We start from the raw sequence: 27,251 nt of genomic DNA on the forward strand, positions 1-27,251 counted from the left end.
AAAACCTGATCAATCTTCAATCCTTTGGCCACATTAAAAATAACATAGGTCCAACCAGTTCTACAGTAAAATAATGTACTTTCTAGTCTAGTTTTAAGTACTAAATGGGGGGGGGTGGAATTCAGTTTTCAAATTTTCTATTATTTAATATCCTTTTGAAGATTTTTCTACCCATGTTTATCTTCACTATCAAGTGTTTTGACTTTTGTTCCTAGGTATGCCTTTATACCTCTCTAAATTTAACATTTCCCCAAACTATATACATTTAAAGCTGAATTTAGGTCTGCTGACCACAATAATTTTTCTACCTTAAATATAAAGTAGTTAAAATTATTTTTTTTTAATTGGCCTTCTCTATTTAGTTTTGGCCACCTGGTACTCTTAAAAAATACTTCTTGGGAACCTGATTTTTGGATTTAAGTCTTTACAGTAATGCTAAATAAATTTAATGTTTGTAAAATATTGACATTCTGGCTGCACTATCCTTTCAATGCTAGAAAGCCAAACAGAACTGCAGTTTGAGATGGCATAATAAAGCCAATAAACTCTAAATAAACTAACCCCTTCTAATTAGTAAAAGCCAAGAAAGTAAGCAAGGCATTTTCTAGAAGAGAGTATTACCAGCAGAATATGGTGTTTTCCTAAGCAGCTTACTAGCATGCTCTTAGAAATATGGCTTATTTTCTCTTTTGCATTGTTATTAGCTATTAGCTCAATTTAAGTTGATTAGCAGTTACTAGTTGAAATTTGTTTTCTTCTTTGATTGTACTCATATACTAAATAAAATTAGAAGGTGGGAATCAAATAATAGATTAAAATGAATTTAATTTCACATTACATGTATTTTTTATTTTTTTGGGGGGTTTTTCAATTTTAATGTAGCATATGAAGATTCAGTATTTTAAAATCAAAAGACATGTTGGAGTTCTAGCATAAGTTCCTGGGTATGTGAAAAACAATAGGGAGGGCACAAACAGTAATTGCCCAAGGTCAACTAGACAAATAATGGCCAAACTAAGATTCAAAACCACCCCTTTAGATAGCTAGCAAAATATTCTTCCAGATACAAATTATCATGCTGTATCCCTTTGTTTTTCTTTTTTTTTCCTTTTCTTACCATACTGTATCTTGAAATGACTTTACCCTAACAAAATATGAAGGATCTTTTAGAATTGAAATGGATGTGAAATGTTTTGGATCCAAAGCCACAGATGAAAAGTCAGACTCATGAAGTTGGTCTTCAAATATAAATGTCAATGGAATTCACCCATCTCTATAAGCATAACAACAGTACATTTTTTTTTACCACACCAAAATTTTTTTTCAATATTTTATTTTCTTTAAAATTTTCTTTGCTTTATGACTCCCTGTAACTTTTCAGAAAATATTGTATGCACTGCTGCCTATGTCACTCACTGTTTCCATAGGAAAAAAATATATTTTTTCTCTTTATGTTATAGATAATGAAAGTTAACTTATGCTTAATGAAGATGACTATAGGGGTCGTGCATGTGTAAAAATTATTTTTAAGACTAAAGTTATCATTCTCCCAATGAACACAGAATAAAATTAGACCTTTAAGCATACTAACACAGAACCTAAAAGCAAAAGTTATGCATTTAGTGAGTTTTTCAATAGATTATATATATTATTTCAGATTATAAAAAATTAAATTACACTAACAATACAAAATGTGCAGTATAACCCCCATATAAAAGGGCCTGTTAATTCTAAAGGAGTTCTCAAATAGGTTTCAATAAGAGATATGGGGCTAAATATGAACACAACATGCTTAAAATTAAGAAAAGTACCATATTTGAACTTGTTAGGGTAGCAATTACATTTTAGTTATAGCATATTTAAAAGATAACATTTAGTTTCTTTAAACTCAAATTAAAAACAAAATGTACAATATCCTCCTTAAACTAATGGTGGTAGGTCCCTTGCTTCCCATTATCTACTAGAAACTTTGCTAGGCAACTGAGGGGTTGATGGGTAGGATAAAAACTCAGATAATATGACTGTTAATTAGCTGCTAACTTGATTTCCAAAGAACAGGTATAGTACAAAATTGAGAACTCATCTTAAAATATGAATATAGGCACTAATCACAAATTTACCTTTTTCATCAGACAATATCCTAGAGTTTGTTGATTTACAATGAATGTCAGAGTCAACGCTTTAGCATTAGATACGTGCTTGGGTCAAAACATTCTCTTGGAGTAAAAGGTAATCAGTTTTCATATTACCGTAACAGGAAATATCTATTTAGAACCTATAATATACTTTTAAAAAGTCTTACAATAATTTCTTAATTTAAATTCCCAATCGGCACAAAATCTAGTTGAATGCCATTTCATTGTCAACATACAGCTAACATAAATTATTTCTAATCCAAACCAAATGTTTTTTAAAAAAGGATTTAGAAAATAAAATAAATTGTATTTTAAAAATTAAATAGCAAACTTGAATCTATACTAGTAGTTGTTCACTTTCAATATAATGCTGACATGGTAATATAAAAACAAACAAACATATAATTTGATAAGTGAAAATTGAGCCAGCCAATCTTATTAGATACAAGACAAATTTCAAAGTATAAACAAGGAGTATTAATGTTTTTTCTCAGGAAAGAGTTAGGAGAACTATACTAAGTATTTGTAGCTAAACTGCATAACCAAGAGAAAAATTCGGATAAGTGTGCTTTGGGTAAATAGTATTTTCATAATCCCTCTTAGTTTCACTGCCACATACACACCACAAAGCATCCATATTGATTTTGTCTACTTTTCTCTCAGGTTGCTGATTATGGGTTATATTAAAAAGAAAATTTATCCTCTACCTGCTATGAAATCACTAAGAAAAAGGTTCAAAACAATGTTAATAACAACTAGTTCCCAAAGTCCAAAAACCTTTCATCTAGCCATTTTTCAGTTCTAGGGTGTGCTACCACTAAATAGAAATCAGAAAATTATTACCACATTCAACTACATATTAATTAGACTAAATAGAATAAATCAAATATACCTGAAAACAGCAAAATTTAAACCAACTTACAATAAAAAAATAGAATTAAAATACCATTTTTGAACAGGTATTTTGATATTCTTAAGAACACTGAATCCTATTTTTGACCCAAATGAAAAAAAAAATACTGCAAAGATGAAGTATTATTATTCTCTAAGTATGTATTTTATCCCTTTCATTATAGCAAAATCATACATTTAAGATAAAGAGGATTAAAATTACGATACCTGACCTCCTCAAGGTATGCATTATTTATTGTTCATATTAGACAACTGCCTTAAAAACTTTTAAATATTATCAAATAAAAGAACTTTCGAAAGATTATGATGACTTTTTTCCTATTTTTTAAATTTATAAGTTGTTAGTGTATTAACTTTGAGTCTCATAGTACTATTCTAAAAGCTAGGATTAAATTTAGCAGTTTCCTACACTCCAGCAAAAGATTTTAGAGCATGAGGCATAACAATAAAGATGAAAATTGTTTCAAGCTTATTACACTACAACCTCAAATAGCTTTAAGAAAAGCCATATGATTTTTTTTAAGTAATGTACTGCTGGTGGTAGTAAGAGTATTACAGACACAATTTCAAGTTTTAAGAAATAAAATGAACTCTTTATACTCTGCTTTAGCTTTGCTCAAAGCAGATGGGATGTCCCTTGCAAATGGAATAGTTGAACTTTAGGCTGATAATAAAGTTGTATGTAATTGATAATAAAATATATTCCAAGTGGCTGGTTTTAATATTAATGCTGGTATGCTTTAATAACTACTAATATTTATATATGCATTGAATAATGTGGCATTCTTAAAATACCAGGTTTATCCAAAGTAGGGCATTCAATAAATATTTTACCTTGATTAGTTTTTAACCAAAACAAATGCCATGTTATAGGCAGAAATGTGGACTTAATTCTTTAGATAATAGCCTACTTAATTTCCATGCTAACAGTAACTTAAAATTATTCCATGACTTGCAATAATGTTAACTCAATTAAAGGCAGTTTTCATGATGTTTAATCTTCCTCACATATATCTTCTAGACAGACTCTTTCTCTATAGTAAGTTCTGTCCAAAAGGTAAGTGGTTTATAGAGGGAGCAAATACTTAGTACTGGTTAAGTTTGCAAGCAATACCCGATGATTTCCTCTAATACTTTGTCAAACCAGTCATTATCTGGTGGGGGAGGGGTGGTCAAGAAATGAGAGAACTTGGTCATTAAAGTCATTACAATACTTCAGGAAACATTAGACATATGACAAACATTTCTTACAAGGCAGTCATTGAATAATTAAGAGTAAGCAGTCAGAAGAATTCTGTTGCTGAAAACACAGTTATACATTAGTGTTCATCCAACTGAAGATTAGTGCATTAAAAAAAAGTTAAGAAAAAATCTTCCACGTTCCAGATCAGCTGCACTTGATTCAAGTGTTGCTCATAGAGGTTTGTGTTGTTATAAATTAAACATGCTGCTGCCTTAGCAGCCAAAGATACTAGGAAAAAATGTTCATGTCACAGAATAAATAGAGCAGTCTCTTTCAAGCAAAAAAGTTATCTCACACCAATTCTGGAGGTCATCCACTCTAGACCTTGGCATAACCTAAAACAAAAGAGAAAAATATTTTCAAAATGAAGAAGTTTATACGTGACAATATTTGGGTAACACTAAAGTAAGTAGAAATTTTAAGTGGAAGATTCACTTAAAATGACCTTATCAGTTGAGTAATGTGGGAAATAGCTTCAGTCTCATCTAGAGGCTACAGCTTTGGCAGTTTTTCATCAAGATTGCAAATACTCCTCATCCCCCACCCCTTTAAGATGAACTAAAACTGCAACCTCTATAGAAAGATAAGAGTACTTCACCTTACCCTCCTAAATTCTAAAGAATGGAGGCTTATAGCTCAATCTTAAAGGTATAGGTCAAAAAAGTCTACATGTAGCATTATATTACAAGGTATTTCTAGTATGAAAAAAAGTAAGGTCAAGTTAATTTGAGCATAAATAAGTCCTGGAAATAAACTGGGTAATCCATGTTTAACACACTGGGTTCTCCTTGGCCTATTTATCCAAACTCAAGTTCTTCGAAAAGGAAGAAAATACTATAATGGCATTCATTTCAAATGTTTATTGTTTAGAAATATGCATCCCAAAATGACTCCTGATAATAAAGGGGATGTACTCCTGTGGAAAGCTGGGAGTTTAGGCTTAATTAAGCCTTTGCAGAAAATGTGAAATTTCTTTGACGCTTCCTTTTTAAGTCAAGGGATATTATCATTTTCTCCCAGTAAGAAAATGATAAAATCAAGAAATGAACAATAACTAAAAATTAGATTGTGAAAATTTAATTCAAAAGTTTATTACTTTTTTGGTAAAACATTCTGTTTGTATTAAATTTACAAAAAATTTGTCAGTAACTTTGTGAAATTGTAATTTAACAATTGTAATTGACTAAAATTATTTCCTGGGACATAACATAAAAACCACCTTTAATTAAGGACCAAACAGAGCAGGATCAAAGAAGAAAACAAGTTGACTTAAAAAAATAGAAAGAAATTTGAAAGAAGTCATACCTCCCCCATTCTGATTAGCACTTACCCTTCTCCTGTTAAAGCACAGCAGGACTGAATGTGCCATGGATGGTCCTTAATTGAACTAAGGGTGAGGTATTTGGAGATTTCAGCTGCTGTCATACACCCTTTCATATCCTGTTTATTTGCAAAGATAAGGACTGCAGCCTTCCTTAAATCCTGCAATCAATATTAAATATTTCTAATACCTGAAATATCACAATTCAAATTAAACTAAGCACAAGGTTAAACGTAACCTACTAGACAGTTACAATGAAATCCCTCTACTTTAAAATGATTAGGCACAGATTTTAAAAAATATGTATATTTTTTATTGATTTCAGAGAGAAAGGGAGGAGATAGAAACATCAATGATGAGAGAGAATCATTGATCAGCTGCCTCCTACATGCCCCTTACCAGGGAGCTAGCCCGAAACTTGGACATGTGCCCTTGGCCAGAATCGAACCCGGGACACTTCAGTCTGCAAGCCGATGCTCTATCCACTGAGCAAAACCAGCTAGGGCTAGGCACAGATGTTTAATTAAAAAATTTCTAGGAAACACAAGTAAATATCTCAAATAACCATAATTTAATAATTCAGTCTAACAAAGATAGATTGACCATTACATAATGTTTTATAAAGATGGCACATAATATTCTGTACAACTGGCAGGTAAATAAGAATTTTAAATAAAAAAATCTATAATAATAAAAGGGTAAAATGCTAATAAGACCGGACATCTTCTGGATGTCCTTCTGGACAAAGCCACGGTGGCGGGGGCCGAGGCAGAGGTGGTTAGGGACAATCAGGCAGGCAGGGGAGAGCAGTTAGGGGTGATCAGGCTGGCAGGGGAGGGCAGTTAGGGGTGATCAGGCTGGCAGGCAGAGGCAGTTAGGGGTGATCAGGCTGGCAGGGGAGCAGTTAGGGGCGATCAGGCTGGCAGGGGAGCAGTTAGGGGCGATCAGGCTGGCAGGGGAGGGCAGTTAGGGGCAATCAGGCCAGCAGGGGAGCAGTTAGGGGCAATCAGATAGGCAGGCAGAGGCAGTTAGGGGCGATCAGGCAGGCAGGCAGGCAGGCAGGCGAGCAGTTAGGAGCAAGCAGTATCGGATTGTGAGTGGGATGTCCAACTGTCGGTTTAGGCCCTGTGGGATTGGGCCTAAACCAGCAGTCAGACATCCCCGGAGGGGTCCCAGATTGGAGAGGGTGCAGGCTGGGCTGAGGGACACCCCCTGCCCCCGCCCAGTACATGAATTTCATGCACCGGGACTCTAGTCTTTTTCTAAAAGTATAAAAATATTGATAGGGAGAAACCAAGATGGCGGCATAGGTAAAAACCTAAACTGCTGCCTTGCACAACAATTTCAAAACTACAACTGAGAGACAAAACGACATCATCCAGAACCACAGGAAAGCTGGCTGAAGGGAAATTCTACAACTAGAAGTAAAGAGAAAAGCACACTGAGACTCAAGGAGCTGCAGGAGGCAGAGGTACTGAGACGCGCGCACGGAGGCAGAGGCAACTGAGTGCGCGGCTGGATTTCTCAAGCGGGAGGGAGACAAAAGCTCCCGACTGCACTGAACTCCAGTTCTGGGTGAGACTCTGGGGACCCAGACTCATATGGGGTGAAAATGGACTGCCAGGAAAGAGAAAAGCACACTGAGACTCAGGGGAACTGCAGAAGGCAGAGTTACCAAGGCGCGTGCGCAGAGAGGATGGGCAACTGAGTACACAGCTGGCTTTCTCAAGCGGGAGAGAGACAAAAGCTCCCGATTGCACTGAACTCCAGTTCCGGGCAAGACTCTGGGGTCCCAGACTCATTCGCGGAGAAACTGGACTGTCTGGCAGAGGGCAGAACTCGAGGGTGGAACTCGAGGTGCTTGCAGCAATTACCACGGGACACTGAGACACAGGGGCCTATTAGGGCAGGGCTGACAGGAAACCAATGCTGTCTGCTCCGCCCTGAGACTCCGCCCCATCCAAGCTGAGCACAGAGGCTTTTGCAAGTCTTGTCTCATAAGGGTGACTCCAGCACAGAAGTTCTCCCATCATAGACATAGCTGATCCTCACAGCCAATTGGCCTGGAGGTCAATTCCTCCCAGTGATACCAACAACAATCAAGGCTTAACTACAACAAGACTGCACACAGCCCACAAAGGGGTGCACCAAGAGTGCCCACCTCAGGTAACTAGGGAGGCTGAGCTACAGGGCCCTATAGGACACCTAGCACACAAAGCCACTCTATCAACTCAGGGAAGCAGCCAAAATGTGGAGACAAAGAAACAGGTCACAAATGAAAGAAATGGAGGAAAACAAAAGACTGGATATAGTGTTCAAAACCACGGTTATAAGGTTTTTCAAGAATTTTCTAGAAAAGGCTGATAAATTTAATAGACCCTCGAGGATATGAATAAGGGCCAAGTAGAAATTAAGCATACACTAACTAAAATAAAAAATATTATACAGAGATCTAACAGCAGACTAGAGGATCGTAAGAATCAAGTTAAAGATTTGAAATACAAAGAAACAAAAAACACTCAACCAGAAAAGCAAAAAGCAAAAAGAATCCAAAAATTTGAGGATAGTGTAAGGAGCCTCTGGGACAACTTCAAGTGTACCAACATCAGAATTATAGAGGTGCCAGAAGAAGAGAGAGAGCAAGATACTGAAAACCTATTTGAAGAACTATTGACAGAAAACTTCCCCCACCTGGTGAAAGAAATAGACTTACAAGTCCAGGAAGTGCAGAGAACCCCAAACAAAAGGAATCCAAAGAGGACTACATGAAGACACATCATAATTAAAATGCCAAGGGCAAAAGACAAAGAAAGAATCTTGAAAGCAGCAAAAGAAAAACAGTTAGTTACCTACAAGGGAGCACCCATACGACTGTCAGCTGATTTCTCGGCAGAAAACTATGCAGGCCAGATGGGAGTGGCAAGAAATATTCAAAGTGATGAATAGCAAGAACCTACAACCAAGATTACTCTACCCAGCAAAGCTATCATTCAGAATTGAAGGTCAGATAAAGAGCTTCACAGATAAGAAAAAGCTAAAGGAGTTCATCACCGCCAAACCAGGATTATATGAAATGCTGAAAGGTATTCTTTAAGAAGAGGAAGAAGAAAAAGGTAAAGATAAAAATTATGAACAACAAATACATATCTATCAACAAGTGAATCTAAAAATCAAGTGAATAAAAAATCTGATGAACAGAATAAACTGGTGAATATAATAGAATCAGTGGCATAGAAAGGGAGTGGACTGACAATTCTTGGGGGGGAGGGGGTGTGAGGGGTGCGGGAAGAGACTGGACAAAAATCGTACACCTATGGATGAGGACAGTGGCGGGGAGGTAAAGGCAGAGGGTGGGGTGGGAACCGGGTGGAGGGGAGCTATGTGGGAAAAAAGAGGAACAATTGTAATAATCTGAACAATAAATATTTATTAAATTAAAAAAAAGAAAAAAGAAAAAAAATATTCATAGGGATGATAATCACTATTTTACCATAGTGGAATTCTTTTTGGTTTCCTTCAGAAAGGAAGAAAATCAAATTGGAGAAGTCTCAAAAGATATTTACTATATTATGTTGAGTGGTGGGAGCATGAATGTGTTTTATTATTGAAGGTTTTTGTATATTTGAAATATTCATAATTAATTGATCTCAAATTATTCACTAAAGAATTTTCAGTTCTTATAGCCTCAGGATTTTATTATTTTATATTTTAAAATATATATTTTATTGATTTTTAGATAGAGAGGAAGGGAGAAGGAGAGATAAAAACGACAAGAGAGACACATCGAATGGCTGCCTCCTGCATGCCCCTTACTCGGGATCGAACCTGCAACCAAGGCATGTGCCCTGACCAGAGATGAAAAGAGGACCCTTTTGGTCCATGGGATTACGCTCAATCCACTGACCACCACCAGCCAGGCAACTCTTGAGATTTTAAACACTTAAGTTTTCCCCTTTCCTGCTTTGATCTATCAGACTTTTTAAGGCATAAATCGTAGTTTTAACTTTGAAAAATCTTTAACAGTAGTCTAAAAATTAACATGCTGGATTTTTTTAAGTTTGAAAAAGTAATGAAAAATTTTATTAATTTAATATATACAACTTGGTTAATGATGAAATAACCAACACCGGAGCATACTAATATTTGTAAAAAGCAAAACCAGTATAGAGATACCTTACTCCATTGTTTTTGTTTTTAAAACTTACCTCATGAGCCAACATTCTGTATAATTCTTCTTTCGTAATAGCTAGTCGTTCCCTGTCAATGCTATCTACAACAAGAATGATGAACTAGAAGACAATTAAAAAGAAAGAAAATTGAATGGGTTGTTGAGGTTTTCTACAAAACTATTTTCAAGTGATAGAAGTATTTTTTTCACATGGCATCATCTTATTATAAAAGTCTATTACTTTTTCATCATAAAGAGTTTATAGTACATGGAATTATATCGAGCAGTACAAAATAATGTAACTTCATCAAATACAAACCATGCCCAATTTTATTTTTTTAAAGTGATATTTGAATACATAATATTCTGTAATACTAAGATTTATTTTGAAAACCAAGTAATAAAAAGTAATTTTTAAAAAAATCACAGTAAGTAAAATAACTTTTGCTAAACCTTAAAAGTACTCTACAACCATTTATTTAGGCAATCAACAATTATGTTTACTATAGTCTTCTGTCTATTCGAAAGAAGTACACAAACTAGTTTGAAAGAGAAACATTAAAAAATATTGAATAAAGCATTTTTTACATAACAATATCAACAATAAAAGCACAAGAAAAATGTGTTACTTAGGTGTTCATATGCTAAAGATGATGCAGGTGAAATTAAAGAGAGCAAAGGAAACTGGAAAAAACTGTTGGTAACTGTATATGAGAAAAGGCCGGTCTCATACATATTAAAAATAAAACCATCTTTGATAAGAAAAATAAGGAGATATAATGAGAAAGAGCTCCTAAACTGAGAATCTTATGCAGAAGGAACAGTTAAGAAATGAGATTAAATGGTGTTAAGGGTTATAGTAGAGAAAGTGATGCAAAATAAATCAAGACAAAAAGGGTAAAATCAGATTATTCAGATGACTGTAGGGAAAGAGACAACTAGGTAATCTGAATATAAACTGAGAAAGGCTTAAAAAGGGATAAAATAGAAGAGATAAATATAAGAACCAAGGCAAAGTTAGAACGGAAATAATCCTGTAAGTTAATGAGAATAAGATATCAGAAATTAGTCATCAACTGTAACTCCTTGTATTATAAATGAGTCATTTCAGCTTTTGGATGACTCCTCAACATAAAGAATTTAAGAAGATGACAAGGGTGAACAAAGGCATCAGGAGAACACTACAAAGATAATAAGATCCTTACCTAGAATCTAAGGTTGCAAATGCTATGTGTTATACAGGTGTGCTGCAATAAAGACCGAAGGTTCTTTGTAGTAATTTTGCTATTCTTATAGATATAATTAAAAGATCATTTCATGCAAATGGCATGAGCAATAATGCATGTCTTTCTGGACGCATGCTAAGTCAATTTTCAGCAATTTCAGTAACTACTCTTTTCTAATTCTACAGAAGTGCGTGGATCAGCAAGAATCAGTTTTGACCTGCTCTTTTTACAGCTGCAGTTAACTGAGAGCTTTGAAAAAGTACCAACAGCTATACTGTTTAAACAGTCATAATGCTAAAATGTTGTTTTTCTCTTACTTTCCAACAAATGTCATTTTACTATAGAAATAAATATATTAAGCTAACTTAGGAGCATAATATTTGCTTACCAACCTATCCTCCCCTGCAAATAAAAAAAAATTAAGTGCTACCACAACTGCTAAATATCTTTGTATGCCATACTGGTTTTACCAGTCATACATGGCAGTAGAATATATACACACATATACATATGCTATCACAATATAAATCTAAAGGAATACATGTTTTTATTTAAAAAGGCAAATTATTCACCAAAAATCCCTTGCATCCCTTCCACCCCCCCACAAAAAACCCCAATTTAAAAGGCTTCATTTTAGAAAAAATTATTTGTTCATTGTATGGGAATATTAATGGAATATTAATATACCATTATGTGCATAATTTTTTCTAGAAAAATTATGCACATAATGGTATATTAATATTCCATTAATGGTATATTAATATTCTCATGTAATGGTATATTAATATTCTCAAAGATAAGCCTCTCAAAAGCATTGCATGTATATTTTATTATTTTTTAAATCTGCTTATAAGAAAAAACAAAAACACAAATAGAAGACATTCTAAATTTGTTCCCCAGGTTGGCTATGAACTAATAAAATAGTAAGTGACAGAGAAGTCTGGAGTCTGGCCTGCAAATCCATTACAAAAAAATTAAAATATAATCACAGCAATATTTTGAATGTTCAAATGATATTATTTGAAAATCTGTATTAAATTATGCTCAAAGCATTTTATTACTCCTCTAACCAGGGCCTCTAATAAAGCTGAGATCTTGGGAAAGATATATATATATATAATTTATCCTCATGTCCAATTTCTCCAACAATGAAGATACTACAGTATTAAGGTGAGGATAAACCGGAAGCCTGCACACCAGTAAGCACTCATCTAATAATAGCTCCCATTGCTCTTTCTCTTTTATTTGAAATCTCAAATTCTTTACTAAAAAAGGCAATTGTCAATATGTCTTATGTATAGCCTATTTTCTGGGTTTACTCTCTGGTTCTTTTTATTAAATTTACTTTAGTAGTAACTCTAGTATACCTCTGTGTTTGAATAATATGTGTTCCAGGATGACCGCAATGACTCTTGACCACCAATGTCCCACATGAGAAAATGAGTGTTCTTCACAACTATTTCTTCAACATTGCTTCCTATGGTTGGAGATGTATGAACCACTTCATTCATTAAGCTGTTGAAAGATAGACACCATAAAAGCTCTTTTGTATATCTTGAAAATCTAAGCAACTTTTAATCTCTGTATTTAGCAGGAATCCATCTTCCTTACATGCGCTAATTGATGGTAATTACAAGCATCAAAAATAGAACCTTAGAGAACATTTGTGCAAACAAACATCTAGACAAAGAATAACTACAAAAGAAAACTGTTCTTTTGTTAATGGAATAAACTATGGGCTTGATCTGGATAGAAGGGAACTCTGTGGTGTGAGTTTGCACTTCTTTGGCCAAAATTTTAATACCACCATGTCCTGTTATCAGTTAGAGCAGAACCAATACTCCATCCTGGAAGAGCAAGTTTCTAGGTGACTGGGACACCAATACTTACAGTGTAGCATCCATGGAATAGTAGGCTATTTGTAATTTTGAAGACTGTCTATGTGAGAAAACTGAGACTTGGCTCAGCCATAAATATTAGTTCAGGCCTATTAACCTCAATTATAGTCTTAAAAAGATAAGGCAATGGGCAAATGAAAACTTTAATTAAAATTAATTCTAAATATATATAGTATAGAGATACTCATATCACATGTATTATCATAACCATTCGTTAAACTACATTAATTTATTCAACAAAGATGAATTTGCCTCTAACATGCCAGTGTTGTGTTGCAAGAAACATGCTAATCCCCTTTGGGTATTATATATATTTTTGAAGCTGTGCACAAAATTATTTCAACAACAGTGACAGGTTTCTGAAATGTTTTTATTTGACTAGAGGCCCAGGGCATGAAATTCATGCACAGGTAGGGTCCCTAGTGGCTGCTGGCTGGGACCTCCGTTCCCCAGGCGGGGCTGGCTAGGGGTGGGGCTGGCTGGGGGGGAAGGACTGAGGGCAGTTGGCCGGCCAGCCTCGCCCCCTGGTTGAACTCCCGGTCAAGGGAACAATTTGCATATTAGGCTTTTATTATATAGGATGTTTTTGTTTGTTTTTTTTTAAAAAAGAACAAGTAGCTAGTCAACTTAAAACAACAGTCATAACTTAGAAGCTTTTTAGCAAAGTAGCTGAAAAATATGTTAAGCACTACTAAAGTGAAGTATTTCTGGAGAACTGTCAGCTGATATATTTAAGATGAGGTGGGAAGGCACAAGAGCCACACAATGGTGCACTGTGTTTTTTATAACCACTTGTTAAAATGTTTCAGACACAGAGCCATTTTCATTGCTTAACACGGACCATTTCATTGGCAATAAAAGGATAATGGTATATACTTTGACAAGGGGACTGATGTGCTGTTAAAATTTCCTTAAAGTATTAATGTACTTCTCTGAAAGTCTCAAGCTTCTTCCTGTTGCAAAGCTACTAAAGCAATATTTTCAGGGGCAATCTTCATTTCTTTTGATTTGACAAGTCTGGCTATGTTAAACATTTCCAGAGCTATTAGGAGAGTAGCAATAACTTCCTAGAGATAACAATCTATTTACATAAACCTCAGTGTGAGAATAAACTAATGGAACGCACTTTATCATCTCACTCTAGCAATATAATATGTGCTTTACTTATCCTAATTTTATATTAATTCTTTCTTTCAAGGCCAGAAAATAAGTTTGTGAAGGCTTTAATAAGCACAATTGTTTAATTTTTAAAATATGTTTTTATTGATATCAGAGAGAAGAAGGGAGGGGAAGAGATTAAAACATCAATGATGAGAAGCATCAGTTGGCGGCCTCCCGCACACCCCATACTGGGGATCAAGCCAGCAACCCGGGTATGTGCCCTGACTGGGAATCAAACTCTGACCTCCTGGTTCATAGGTGGATGCTCACTCACTGAGCCATACCAAACGGGCATTTTTTCATAAATTTTGTGTTCAGTAAAATACAAAAAACATATGTTCAAGTTTTTCCATTATAATACCTTATCCTTATTAATTATACAAATTAGTTCCAATAAATAAAGTAATGAAACTATTTAAATATACACTCATACTTACAATTGATAAAGAATGGTAGTTTTCCCTGCATTGTCCAGTCCCACTATAATCACTTTGTGCTCTACAGAGAGAAAGCAAACCAAAAACATTTAACACTGCTGCATACTAAAATTACATGCTATCAACAATGATTATTAGCTCTCAAATGAGAACCATTCACTGGATATTTTTAAGACTGTTAAAAAATGGAAAAGAGAACTTACTTATGATGCCAAGATTACCTGCCTTAAGTGATGCAATTTATTATATTATTTATCTAGCTCTCTTACAAAGGGATGCTGGAGATAGGAAAGAGGGGAGGACAGGAGAACCTGGCCACTTACATTGAGTTTGGGGTGATAAAACCCAATACTAGTCTTGACAAAATATTGTAACTTAAAATGTGTGTTTTGTTTTTATTAAGTGTTTCATACACACCTGCTTGCCATCTCTACTAATCAAATTAACTTTTTCTCAAGTTGTTTTTACACCTGGAAGTTTTCTCACCTTCATGTACCAAGATTTTTTTCCATTTACTTAAAAGCTCAATTTAAAATGTAATTCTGAAAAGTTTCCTATTGTTAATAAGACACACATACTCTTAACTAGTTTTTCATTCCCTCCATTAATCTACAGATAAATACACAATTACTTAATCTTTAACTTTTTTTTCCAACTGGATTTTACAACTCTTTTGAGCAGATACTGTTTTGGTTCTGTGTACAACGAAAACCTCTTTATTCTCCTCCTTCTGCACTAAATAGTAACTTCCTTCATAAGTTTTTAAGCCCAATCTGATTATTCTGTTAAGAGATAAGTATTTTGAAACCTCCTTTGAACACAGGAGAGAACACCCCAGATTTCATCTTTTCTAAATCTTAACCTATACAGAATACTTAAAGATTGTTCTTCCCCAGGGCAGAATGTTTCAAAATCTACTTCTCAACAGGGTATGTAAGGAAGCTGTCATAAGAACCACAATGCAATCAACTGATCTGCAGCCAATGATGTGACACAGTTCATATCAGAACCCTGCTCCTCTTGTTAACCTTTCATGAATGTCAAAATTCTCATTTTATATCTAATCAAATATCAGATCATATTTCCACTCTAATATGTTAATATTGCATCAAAGAGTGGGGCCATAATTTACAGACAAGTTCTTAGGTGACAAACCATCTTTGTATCTTCTAATGACTTGGCTGCTGTAACAATATAATATTGCAGGGCAAATGACATGGTTCTCTGGAAGGGCTATTATTACTATGGTAGAAGATGCTTTGTAAAATAAAACAAAACTTGCTTGCTTATTATGACTCATAATTCTCCTTTTCTGACTCTCTTGGTTTGTAGTCTCTAATTTCTAGTGGAACCAATATTGGAGTGTTGCTCCATCTTTCTCCCTTGTAGTACAAGAACAGGAACATTCTTTTCAGTGGAACAACAATCCCACCACCCAGCACCGAGCATTCTAAATTTGGTGACAGCTGGAAACCACCTGCCTAGCATCAGGGGACTATGGGGGTCCTGAACGCATGAGAAGGAAGCCTAGTCTAGAGATAAGCTAAATGTCAATCAGATAAACATTAGAAGTTTAACATCATTTTAACTTACAGAGCAGGTAGTAGAGATTTCCATTTCAGTAGAATTTAAATACCTAAAGCTGTGAGAAACTTGTATACTTTTACAACTTCATCTGATCCTCAATATATATTTACTTTTAAATCTTCAAACTACACTCCAAGAAAACAAAATTATTTAGTAGACTCAATCTCAGTTAACCTTAAATAGGGCAAACTATAACATGGTCGATACTAAATTCTTTATTTAGAATAAGTGTTGCAAATAGAATTATAGAAAATTTACCTTCTTGCCCTAAGTCACTGTCACCCAAATTGGTGACTTAGCAAATTTGGGATATCGGATACAATGAAAATAAGTATGAATTACTGCAAAATTTTATAAAATTTTCAGAGGATGTGGTGTCACCATCTGAGACCTGAGGCCTGGACCCAAGGAAGTCTAGCTCTTCAGAGGAAAAATAGCCATAAAAAAAAAAACAAAAAAAAAAACTCTGTTCAATATTATACCGATTATAAAATACTAGAGGTCCAGTGCATGAAATTAGTGCACTGGTAGGGTCCCTAGTGACTGCTGGCTGCCACCCAGGACCTCCCTTCCCCCGCTGTCAGACGGGGCCTTCCTTCAATCTGCGCCGCCCCTGGTGGTAAGTGTACGTCATAGCGAGCAATCGAACTCCTGTTCAGTCAAATTCCCGAGGGGACACTTTGCATATTAGGCTTTTATATGTACACTAATAAAAGAGAAACATGCAAATTAACCATCACTCTGCTATGCCAAGCCACACCCACCAGCCAATCAGGAGCGAGTATACAAATTAACCCAACAAAGATGGCGGCTGGCCACAGAACTGGAGCAAGCAGGAGGCTTGGGTTGACCCAGGCGATGGAGGAAGCCAAGCTTCCTGGCCGGCCCTGGCCTCCGCTCAAGGCTGCAAAGTTTCAATTATAGAAGATAAATAAATCCCAACAAAAATGGTGGCAGCCATGGAGCTGGAGCAAGCAGGAGGTTTGGGTTGCCCCTGGTGATGGAGGAAGCCAAGCTTCCCACCCGCCCTGGCCTCTGCTCAATGCTACAAAGTTTCAATTATAGAAGATAAATAAATCCTAGATACTTGCTTCCAGCCGGCCCTGGCCTCCGCTCAAGGAGGCGCTGAAAAAAAAAAAAAGAAAAAGAAAAAAAGGAGGGGCTGGGACCTTGGGTCGCCAGGGGGTGATCAGGCCAGGATGGGACGGCAGGGGTCGTTGGGGGTAAGCAGACCAGCAGAGGGGCCAGCTGGGGGTAAGCAGGCCGTCAGTGGGAGTCAGTTGGAGGTGATCAGGACAGCGGTCGGGGGGCAGTTTGGAATGAGAAGGCCAGAAGGGGAGTAGTTGAGGGTGAGCAGGCCAGTGGAGAGGGGAGGTGGGGGCGAGCAGGCCAGCAGGGGGGGCAGTTGGGGGTGATCAGGCTGGCGAGGGGGCATTTGGGGGTAAGCAGGCCGGCGGTGGGGGGCAGTTGGGGGCAAGCCAGCCAACAGGCAGAGTGGTTAGGGGCAATCAGGCAGCAGGCAGGCAGGCAGGCAGGCAGGTGAGCAGCTGGAGCCAGCAGTCCCAGATTGTGAGAGGGATATCCGACTGCCAGTTTAGGCCCGATCCCTGTAAACCGGCAGTAGGACCTCCTTCAATGGGTCCCAGATTGGAGAGGGTGCAGGCCGGGCTAAGGAACACCCCCTGCCCCATGCACGAATTTCGTGCACGGGGCCACTAGTATACAGATAATAAAATATAGCTTGGAACAGACTGCAGAACTTGAGATCTATTCTTTCTCTCCCACCTCTTCAGCACCTGTGAGCAGTACAATTCTCCAAAAACACACAAAACTACTAACCCAGTGAAAGAAGTTAGGTGGAAAAGCAGGCAGATAGGGCAGTGGTACAGCAGGAAACAAAGGCAGGTAGAACAGACAGGGGCAGACACAGCAGTTTGAGCAAGCCTAATCACAGAAACCACCGTGTTTTTGGACACAGAGCAGGAAGTATGGGAAACCAAAGGAGGGCCTGCAGCAACAAAGTGTACATACACATAGAAACAGAATGTTCAGGTCCGTTGCTGGGCAAGAACAATGACGGAATCATTCAGGTGGTGACATAGGTATATATGGAAAAAGCCTGTAGAGCATGCATACTCCTAGAATGACTTGCTTTGCTAGCAACCCATTGTTTGTCCTGTTGGGGAGTCTGAATCTGCTTGTAATACATTTTTCACACTTTTGCTTCAATCTTCTGGTCCTCGGAGCTCATTCTTCGGCATCGAGACATGACCCCGGGGGAGGAGGGGGATCCTCGGCTCACCTTTCTGGTTAACACCGGGTCACCTTGCTTATTGTATAGAAAAGGAAATGGAGGTCTTATGAAATTAAATAACTTGTTTTAGTAAACCTAATTAAAAGCTAGCATTTGTTTCCCTGCTCTTTTTGCTATAAAATATTAACTCCCCTCCCCAATTCTTCAGCCCCGCCCCCCATTCCCACACCTCAGTAAACATATTCCTGGATGACAAAATTTTGTTAAAAGCAATTACATAAATTTGATGATTCAACAATTCAACATTTATTGAGCTCATTATATACATGACTGTAATATTTGTGATTAAGACAAATAAGGCAAGGTCTCTACTCTCAAAAGTCTTATAAGCCGGGTATGTAAACAAGTACTTACAATATAGTGTCATTAGTACAAAGCAACAGATAGAAGTATCAAAGGGTAATATTCTTAAGGATAAATCAGATCTAGAATAAAGTAATATTCTAGACCGTCAGTCTAAGTGTTTTCCATGCATTATGTAAGTTACTCCTCACAATCTATCTTCTTTACGTAAATAAAAATGTAAATGTTGTTTGTTCAAAATCTTAAATCTCCGAAAGTTCTTCACCGATTGCTTTGAAATTTTGATACAATGTTGCATTTGAATACGCGCATGTTTTTATGTACCTTATACCTACTATTATATAGATGTCACACCTGTGACAGGTAAAAACATGCTTTTTTTAAAAAACAGCGCCATCTCTGGACGCAAAATCAACACACACTATACTAAATATTTTACGATTCCATTTCAATGTTTCCGATTGCATTGTTAAATTGAATTTTCATAGATTTCGATTTATTTTCATTTTGATTTAGTTATTTCATGTGACACTGCGTTGGAATTGAGCTGTGTCGTTTACCATAGCATTCATTTCGTGAGTATCCAAATAATGCCTCGCAGAAGATCAAACCTAGGCTGTCATACTCGCAGAGCGGAAGCAGTGCGACGAGTAATTGCAAATCAAACTGAGGAAGAACGGGCATCAGCGAACGAGCGAAACAAAGAAAGAATGGCTCAAATACATGCTGAGGAAGCAGCAGAGCGACGTGCAGCCAGACTTGAGGATGCACGGTTGCGAGCACGGCGATCGCGTTCTGCAGCTTCAGATCTGCTTCGTTCTCAACAGAATGAACGCAACAGGCTGAGAGTGGCTGAAAGACGTCAACGAGAAATAGCAGATCAGCATCAAACACGACTCTGTGCTCAGCAAACATGCGATTACAATCGCCTTGCATTCCAGTACAACCCAGCTGATGATTATAGTTTGAGCCGGCATGTTCTCATTGGCACTATGACGAAAGTGTGTCCTTATTGCAAGGCTCTGAAATTTAATGGAGAAACAAAAGGAATGTGTTGCGCCGCCGGAAAAATTAAACTGCCTCAACTTGGAGAACTGCCAGAGCCATTAAAAATTTTGCTTGCCGGATATACTGCCGAATCAAAGTATTTCCTATCTAACATCAGGAAATACAACTCATGCTTCCAAATGACATCATTCGGCGCAGAAATCGTAACAGCTCAATTCATGCCAACTTTCAAAGTGAAAGGACAAATTTATCATAAAGCCGGCTCCCTGCTTCTGTTCCCAGATGGTCAACATAAATTCCTACAAATGTATTTCATCGGTGATGGCAATGATGAATTGAATGCACGCTGCGGAATTTCTATCGGCATAAAAAGGTCCATCGTTTCCCAACTGCAAGAGCTTCTTCACGAAAAAAACAATTTAGTGCGTTTGTTCAAAACAGCAATTGACATTATACCATCTGATACACACAAGATTGTTATTCATGCTGACAAAACGCCTCCTGGAGAACATGTGTGAAGATTCAATGCTCCAACTATAGACGAAGTGGCAATTGTTATAGTCGGAGATCAACTCCAACCTAGAGATATTGTTCTTCATCGGAGAAACGATCAATTGACAAAAGTTGCAGAAACTCATCCGTGCTACGATGCCCTGAAATATCCAATCATTTTTTGCGATGGTGCCGATGGATATCACTTCAACGTTAAGATGATAAATCCAGTCAGTGGCGAAGAAACAAATTACCTGTAATTCCTCGATCAACACCAGCGGACGAAATAAATGCTTGCCTGAAATACTCTTTGTGGCGACACGCAAAGACGTTAAAATTTACAAATATGCGTGTCCAGCTGCAAAATGATCGATCAGCTGAGATATTCTAACATCAATTGCTGGAAATTGGGAACGGAAAGGTGCCGGTTGATCTGACCTCAGGACGAATTTCATTGCCTCATAACTTCTGCAATTTAGTGACGTCAAAAGAAGAATTGGTTGAAAAAGTATTTCCCAATATTTAAACCAATTATAAGAATCACGATTGGCTGAGTGAACAAGCTATTCTTGCGGCCAAGAACAAAGACGTCTACGAACTTAACAATATTATTCAGTCTAACATTCAAAGCGAACCAGTCACAAACAAGTCCATCGACACTGTTGTGGAAGCAGATGAAGTGGTTAATTATCCAACAGAATTTTTGAATTCACTTGATCTGCCAGGGATGCCACTGTACGTACTGCAATTGAAAATCGGCATGCCAATTATCATGTTGCAAAATATCAACTAGCCAAAGCTTTGCAACGGCATGCGGCTTGCAGTAAAAAAATTAATGAGCAACGTCATAGAAGCAACAATCTTGACAGGACCTTTCAAAGGTGAAGATGTCCTCATGCCTCGCATTCCTATAATTTCAATGGATATGCCATTTCAATTTAAGAGATTGCAATTCCCAATTCGATTGGCGTTTGCAATCACCATCAAAAAAGCTCAGGGCCAATCTTTAGAATTGTGCGTTTCAGATCTAGACACGATTGCGTCTCACATGGATAATTATATGTTGCATGTTCTAGAGTCGGCAAACCAGACAATCTCTATATCTGCACAGACAATGGAACAACAAAAAATATTGTATACCCACAAGCATTGTGAAATTAAACATATTAGAAACGTGCGCTTTCTCTTTTCTTTCTTTTCCATTTAACCAGACTGAGCCACAGCAACACGTGGCCAGGTACAGCTAGCATAAAAATAAATTAAAAAAGAAAATTAAAGAACAGAAGAAAAGTTCAAAGAAACAGTAGAACTCAAACAAAAAAAGGTACAGTAGAATTGAAAAAAATACTTAATAATCAATTTAGTTCCATAAGATAAATCCAAAGCAAATAAAAATTGCTAGAACCAAAAAAGGTAACTTTATATTGAAAAGGTCCAGAAGGCCTATCGCGATACACAAACACACAAATTATCAAGGTACACCTCTTTCAAATTTAAAAAACACCAGAGCCCGGCCGGTATGGCTCAGTGGTTAAGCATCAACCTATGAACCAGGAGGTCATGGTTCAATTCCTGGCCAGGGCACATGCCCCGATTGTGGGCTCCACACCCAGCCAGGGAGTGTGTGAGGCAACCAGTCAGTGATTCTCTCTCATCATTGATGTTTCTATCTCTCCCTCTCCCTTCCTCTCTGAAATCAATAAAAATATATTAGAAAAAAAAATACCAGAAATAAACAGAAAATTCTAAAATCGACTAGATAGAAAAAATAAGAGTAAGAATGATACTTGTAAAGAGGTACCATCTCACACCTATCAAAAAGGCTATCATTAACAAATCAACAAATGACAAGTGCTGGCGAGGATGCGGAGAAAAAGGAACCCTCGTGCACTGCTGGTGGGAATGCAGACTGGTGCAGCCACTGTGGAAAACAGTATGGAGTTTCCTCAAAAAAACTAAAAATGAACTCCCATTTGACCTAGTGATACCATCTGTAGAAATATATCCCAAGAAATCAGAAACATCAATCAGAAAGGATATATGCACCCCTATGTTCATAATGGGACAATTTACCATAGCTAAGATTTGGAAACAGCCTAAGTGCCCATCAGCAGAGGAATGGATTAGAAAGCTGTGGTACATCCTCACAATGGAATACTACACTGCTGTAAAAAAAGAAGGAATTTTACCATTTGCAACAGCATGAATGGAACTAGAGAGCAATATGCTAAGGGAAATAAGCCAGTCAGAGAAAGACAAAACATCACATGATCTCACTCATTTGTGGATTATAATGAACAACATAAACTGAAGAACAAAAACAGATCCAGAGTCAGAGAAGCATCGATCAGATGCTCAAACCTCAGAGGGAAGGTAGGGGAGGGTGGGAGTAAGGGGGAAGAGATCAACCAAAGGACTTGTATGCATGCATATAAGCATAACCAATGGACACAGACAGCAGGGGGGTGAGGGCATGAGCGGGGAGAGGGGGGGTATGGGGGATAAGGACATATATAATACCTTAATCAATAAAAAAAGGAAAAAAAAAGAATGATACTTGTCTTCTCAACAACACCAAAAACTGGAGGACAATGACAAATTAATACCTTCAAGTTTTTGAAAGAAATGTTTTACAATTCAGAATTATATATTCAGACCAGTTATAAATAAAAAGTGAGGACAGACCTATACATTTTCAGGTATTTGAAATTGCAAAATAATTATCACTTTGGATAATGTTGCAGGAAATTTCTTAAGGATGTGCTTCATGAAAATAAGGGCAAAGCAAGAAGGACATGAGTTCCAAAAAAAGTGAATTCCTAGAATGATGGCAAAGACAAGTCCAGAACAAAAGTCCAGTTTGGAGCAAAAAGGAATACTGAGGGTTGGGAAAGGATAAATCATCTGATAGGTGCGATGTGGGAAAACTTGTATGGAGTTTTTGAATAACATAAAACAACTTAGTCAAATGTACAAAGAAACTAAAGCAATGAGATGTTGTAATTATTCTAGGGGAAAAAAGTTGTAGAGAAAAGGAAAACAATATAGCATATTGTGGCTCAGCAGTAACAAAACTTTAGTTACAATAATGAAAAGACAGTGTGGATTAAACAAAAAACTATATTGGAATGAAGGAAAAAGTCATAAAGGTACTAATTTCTCTTCTACCATAATAAGACAAATGATTTGTTCAATTTCATATCTCAAAGTCCATGCCTTTAGAAGTTATGTCTATTGAGAGAAACAGATAAACAAGTAAACAAATATGATTACAGGTAGAATAAAACATTAGTCCAAAAAATAGAGAATGAGTGTTGGAGTGGGAAGAGTGGTCAGGGATGGCCTCTCTCAGGAGTGACATTTGGTCAGAAATCTGAACCAGTTGAAGGGAAAGAGTGTTCCAGAAAACAAGGAGCAGACAGATGGTAAGGTTAAGTGTCATATGTTTGAAACCAGCAAAAAGTCCAGAATTAAGAGCACAATAAGGTAAAGAGAGAAATAAAAGACACCAGATCTGAGCATTCAGAACAATAACAATGTCATAAAAAGTTGGCTATCAGTGCTCATTGATAAGTGTGTCAAAGTAATCAGTCTTGTACCTTAAATTAATTGTGTACTTTGTAATAGCTTTACTTAAGCAACACATGCTTTAGTACCCTTATTCCCAGAAAGGTATCAAATTTATGAAGAGATGCTTAGTGCTCTAAAATGTTACAAGGAAAAAAGATGGAAGTGAGGCAAATAATACAAGATAAGGGAAAGGAGTGTTTAAGGTAAGTAGTTCTCAACTCTGGCTGTACATCTGAATTATCTTGGCACTGATTCCCAGACCACCCCACCCCATTCTGATTGAACTGGTCTGAGGTGGGGCCTTGGGCATATTATTCTAATATACAAGCAAGATTGAGTGATTTGAGTATCTCTGGATTAGATGTGTTATAGTGGTTAAAATGGAAAATGCTGAGGTTGTCGTTAATTTTGTCAATATAGAAAGTAAAACCAGAGGCATGGAAACATGGAATAGGCTGATGAATGTCAAAGGGAAGGGGGAGAGGGGCCCGAAGGAACCAACCAACCAACTTGTATTGCATATATGCATTACCTATGGACACAGACAATAGGGTGGTGAAGGAATCAGGTGGAGAGGGGCAATGGGGGACATCTGTAACTCTCAACAATAAAGATTTAAGAAAAGAATGGTTGCATCTTATAAAGTGAAAAAAGAAAGTATAAATACAAGACTACTAAAATAGCAATCCCTTGCTTCACAGTAACACACCATGACTAAACTCTTCAACTGTTCCCAGGGCTTGCTGTGTATAAAGTCTTAGTCAACATACAAGGCCCTCTGTGATCTGGTTCCCCTGGCCACCTTTCCAACCTCATCTCCTCTAACTCCCCCACAGGCAAACTAAAATACAGCCAAACTAAACTATTTTCAGCTTCCTTCCATGTACCAAACTATTTAATTCCTCTCCCATTGCATATTATTAGTCCTTCTGCCTAAAATAACATGCCCCTTCTACTCAGTCTGCCTAACATGCCTTAGTTATAAACTCCTACTTATTATTAAAGTCCGACTATACCTTTTCCTGTAGTCTTCCAGGAACCACATTAGAAAAGTTAATCATTTTCTTTTGGTACCATTACCACACTTTTATACATATCAGTTAATAATTTATCACATTTGATTTTTTTCCTACTTCTTTCTGTTATGTACCGATGTTTGAGCATTATGAGAGCAAGTAACTGTATCTTTTCTGTTTGTCTTTAAATCTTTGTATCTCCTATGTTTAACTCTAAAGACTGATTTACCCCTATGCCCATGAATGAATGAATGAGAATAAAATGACAGAAAAACCGCTAGTACTAAATATACAGCAGGAAAGTTAAAGTCTAAATAGTAATGAGGATTTACTATGAACAGTTATGTGACTATAAAAGCAGCCCATAAATACGTTTCATTATCTCCCGAATTTTCCCTTTATATTCTCCAGTCCCTTTTAATCTGATTAAGGAAGATTGGAACAAACAAACAAACAAAACTGATGAAGAGCAGCAATAAAATAGAGAGGGGAGAAAGAGGAATGGGTCAGATTACCAGGGAGAACCAACGACTTAGGTAATATTTTATTTCTTTAAACTACAGGAAAAATAAGCAGGTGATTATTATATGGATCTTTATACTTTTTAGCATGTCTTAAAAGTGCTGCTTTATATACAGTAGCGAATTTATGTAACAAGGATTAGAAAATATAAACTGCTGAAAAAATACATTAAATTTAAGTATGGATAATATTCATAAGGTGTTAAACTCTGGCCACTTTAAAATCACTTGAAAAGTGTGGTAATTGGCCCCAGCTGGTTTGGCTCAGTGAGTAAAGCCTCGGCCTTCAGACCAAAGGGTCCCGGATTCGATTCCAGGTCAAGGGCATGTACCTGGGTTACAGACTCCTCCACCGCCTGGGCCCTGGAGGCAACCAATGGATGTAACACATCTGTTTCTCTCTGTCTTTCCATCTCTCTTCTACTCTCTCTAAAAATCAATGGAAAAATATCATTGGGTGAAGATGAACAGCAACAACAAAAGGTGTAGTAATTGAATATGCCTACATATGTATATGCATATATATTTATAACCTTGAAAAAGATTATTTTAGTGTTCTTATCAATCTGTGGAACAAGTGAACTAAAACCACTTCATTGTCTTCACTTCTTAAATCCAGATAAAAGATACCACATTAACAGTAACATATTGGTATCATCCTAAAACAGTTTTTTTATTATGTCCAGGTATTAAATTCGAAATGAAACTAGTTGAATTGAAAAACTAGTCTTAATTACTAAGAAAAATATTAAAAGAATACCTAAAACTTTACCTATTGTCACCTTTTTTTGTTTAGATATTTTCCCTTTTCAGAAGACATCACATTTCATTCTCTGACTCAGAACAGGTTTTACAACTTGTTGGCCCTTTGGACTTGCAACTTCTAGATGTCTCATAACCAGTTCTAGAGTAATACAGACACGCAAACCCTACCTAGAGCCAAAGCCTTTGGTTTTCTAACGTCTAGGAAAGGAATAAAGGATTTAGGCTGAAGGTTTCCAGAAAGCCGTGTATCTGAAAAGGATGACTCGTTCCAGAGTCCTGGAGAGTAGGCGGCATCAGAGAGAACGTGAAGAAGGCGCATTGGCTTAAAGAGCAGGTCGAAAACAAAGCAGCACTAGTTTAAAAAAAAAAAAAAAAAAAGTCGATCAGTTTCAGGGCGGACACTTATCCTGGGGCAAGGCTTGGGATGTTTAATTAGAGACATAAAAGGCACCCCAAATGCCTCCAGGTACCAATAGGTGTTTTCCGCTGAGCTTCACCAATATCCAAAAATCCTAAGTTTGGATTCTGGGACGCCAAATGCCTCCCTCTCGAACTCCCCATTTCTCCCACACACCAGGTCTCTCCCGCACCTTCTCCCAGCCTAAGACTGAATGTCTACCCGCTCCCTAGACTGTCACTTCTCTGCGTCTCAGGACATCTGTCTGCCGACAGCCCGGCCTGCGGCGGTCCCTGCGGCGGCAGACCCTCCTCCGCGGGCTCGGGCCGTGGCGCAGCTCCAGCCTCTCACCTTGGTTACAGAAGAGGCTCCACAGTTTGGCGAAGATCAGCCCCATCATGAGCACCCGGGCCGGCCGCGGGGTCCCTCAGCAGCAGGTGCCGCTGCGCGGGGCCCCTCCGCGGCGCGGGCAGGGAGTACTAGGGGGAAGCGGCTGGGACGGCGCCGAGAGGGCACGGGGTGGCCCAGGAGCGTCGATCGGCCGTTCGGCTGCCGGGCCGAAGGCGCCGCGCCGAGTCCCGTCCGCAGAGTCCTTTGTTTCGAGCCCAGTGAACCCAACGCCGACCCGTAGTTCCCTCGGTCTGAACCCACCTACCCACCAAATCCTCCACCAGATCCAGACCCCGCCTTCGCTCCGCCTCCGCGCCCGACCTCAGGACCACCCATCGCCGGAAAAACGGCACCTGACGTAGCGCGCTGACGTCTGCCTACGCCTTC

At 37.6% G+C, this 27,251-nt stretch overlaps 1 protein-coding gene across 2 annotated transcripts; it reads right to left on the reverse strand.

Annotated features, from left to right (window-relative positions):
• Positions 1–868: 868 nt before the first annotated feature.
• Positions 869–27,239, reverse strand: ARL5B (ARF like GTPase 5B). 2 transcript variants are annotated; one of them, XM_080640696.1, is made up of 7 exons: positions 26,826–27,215; positions 26,246–26,429; positions 14,502–14,562; positions 12,373–12,520; positions 9,817–9,900; positions 5,621–5,772; positions 3,179–4,625 (listed from the first exon to the last, which is right to left on the reverse strand). In XM_080640696.1, the coding sequence occupies exons 2-7, from the start codon at positions 26,394–26,396 to the stop codon at positions 4,577–4,579; spliced, it is 645 nt and encodes a 214-aa protein (XP_080496822.1). In that variant the 5' UTR covers positions 26,397–26,429; positions 26,826–27,215; the 3' UTR covers positions 3,179–4,576. The 2 variants fall into 2 exon arrangements, with proteins under 2 accessions (XP_080496823.1, XP_080496822.1); XM_080640697.1 differs by lacking the exon at positions 26,246–26,429 and having other exon boundaries at positions 869–4,625; positions 26,826–27,239.
• Positions 27,240–27,251: the final 12 nt, after the last annotated feature.

The sequence above is a fragment of the Plecotus auritus genome (assembly GCF_963455305.1).
Source record: "Plecotus auritus genome assembly, chromosome: 1".
In the NCBI taxonomy this organism is placed as follows: domain Eukaryota; kingdom Metazoa; phylum Chordata; class Mammalia; order Chiroptera; family Vespertilionidae; genus Plecotus; species Plecotus auritus.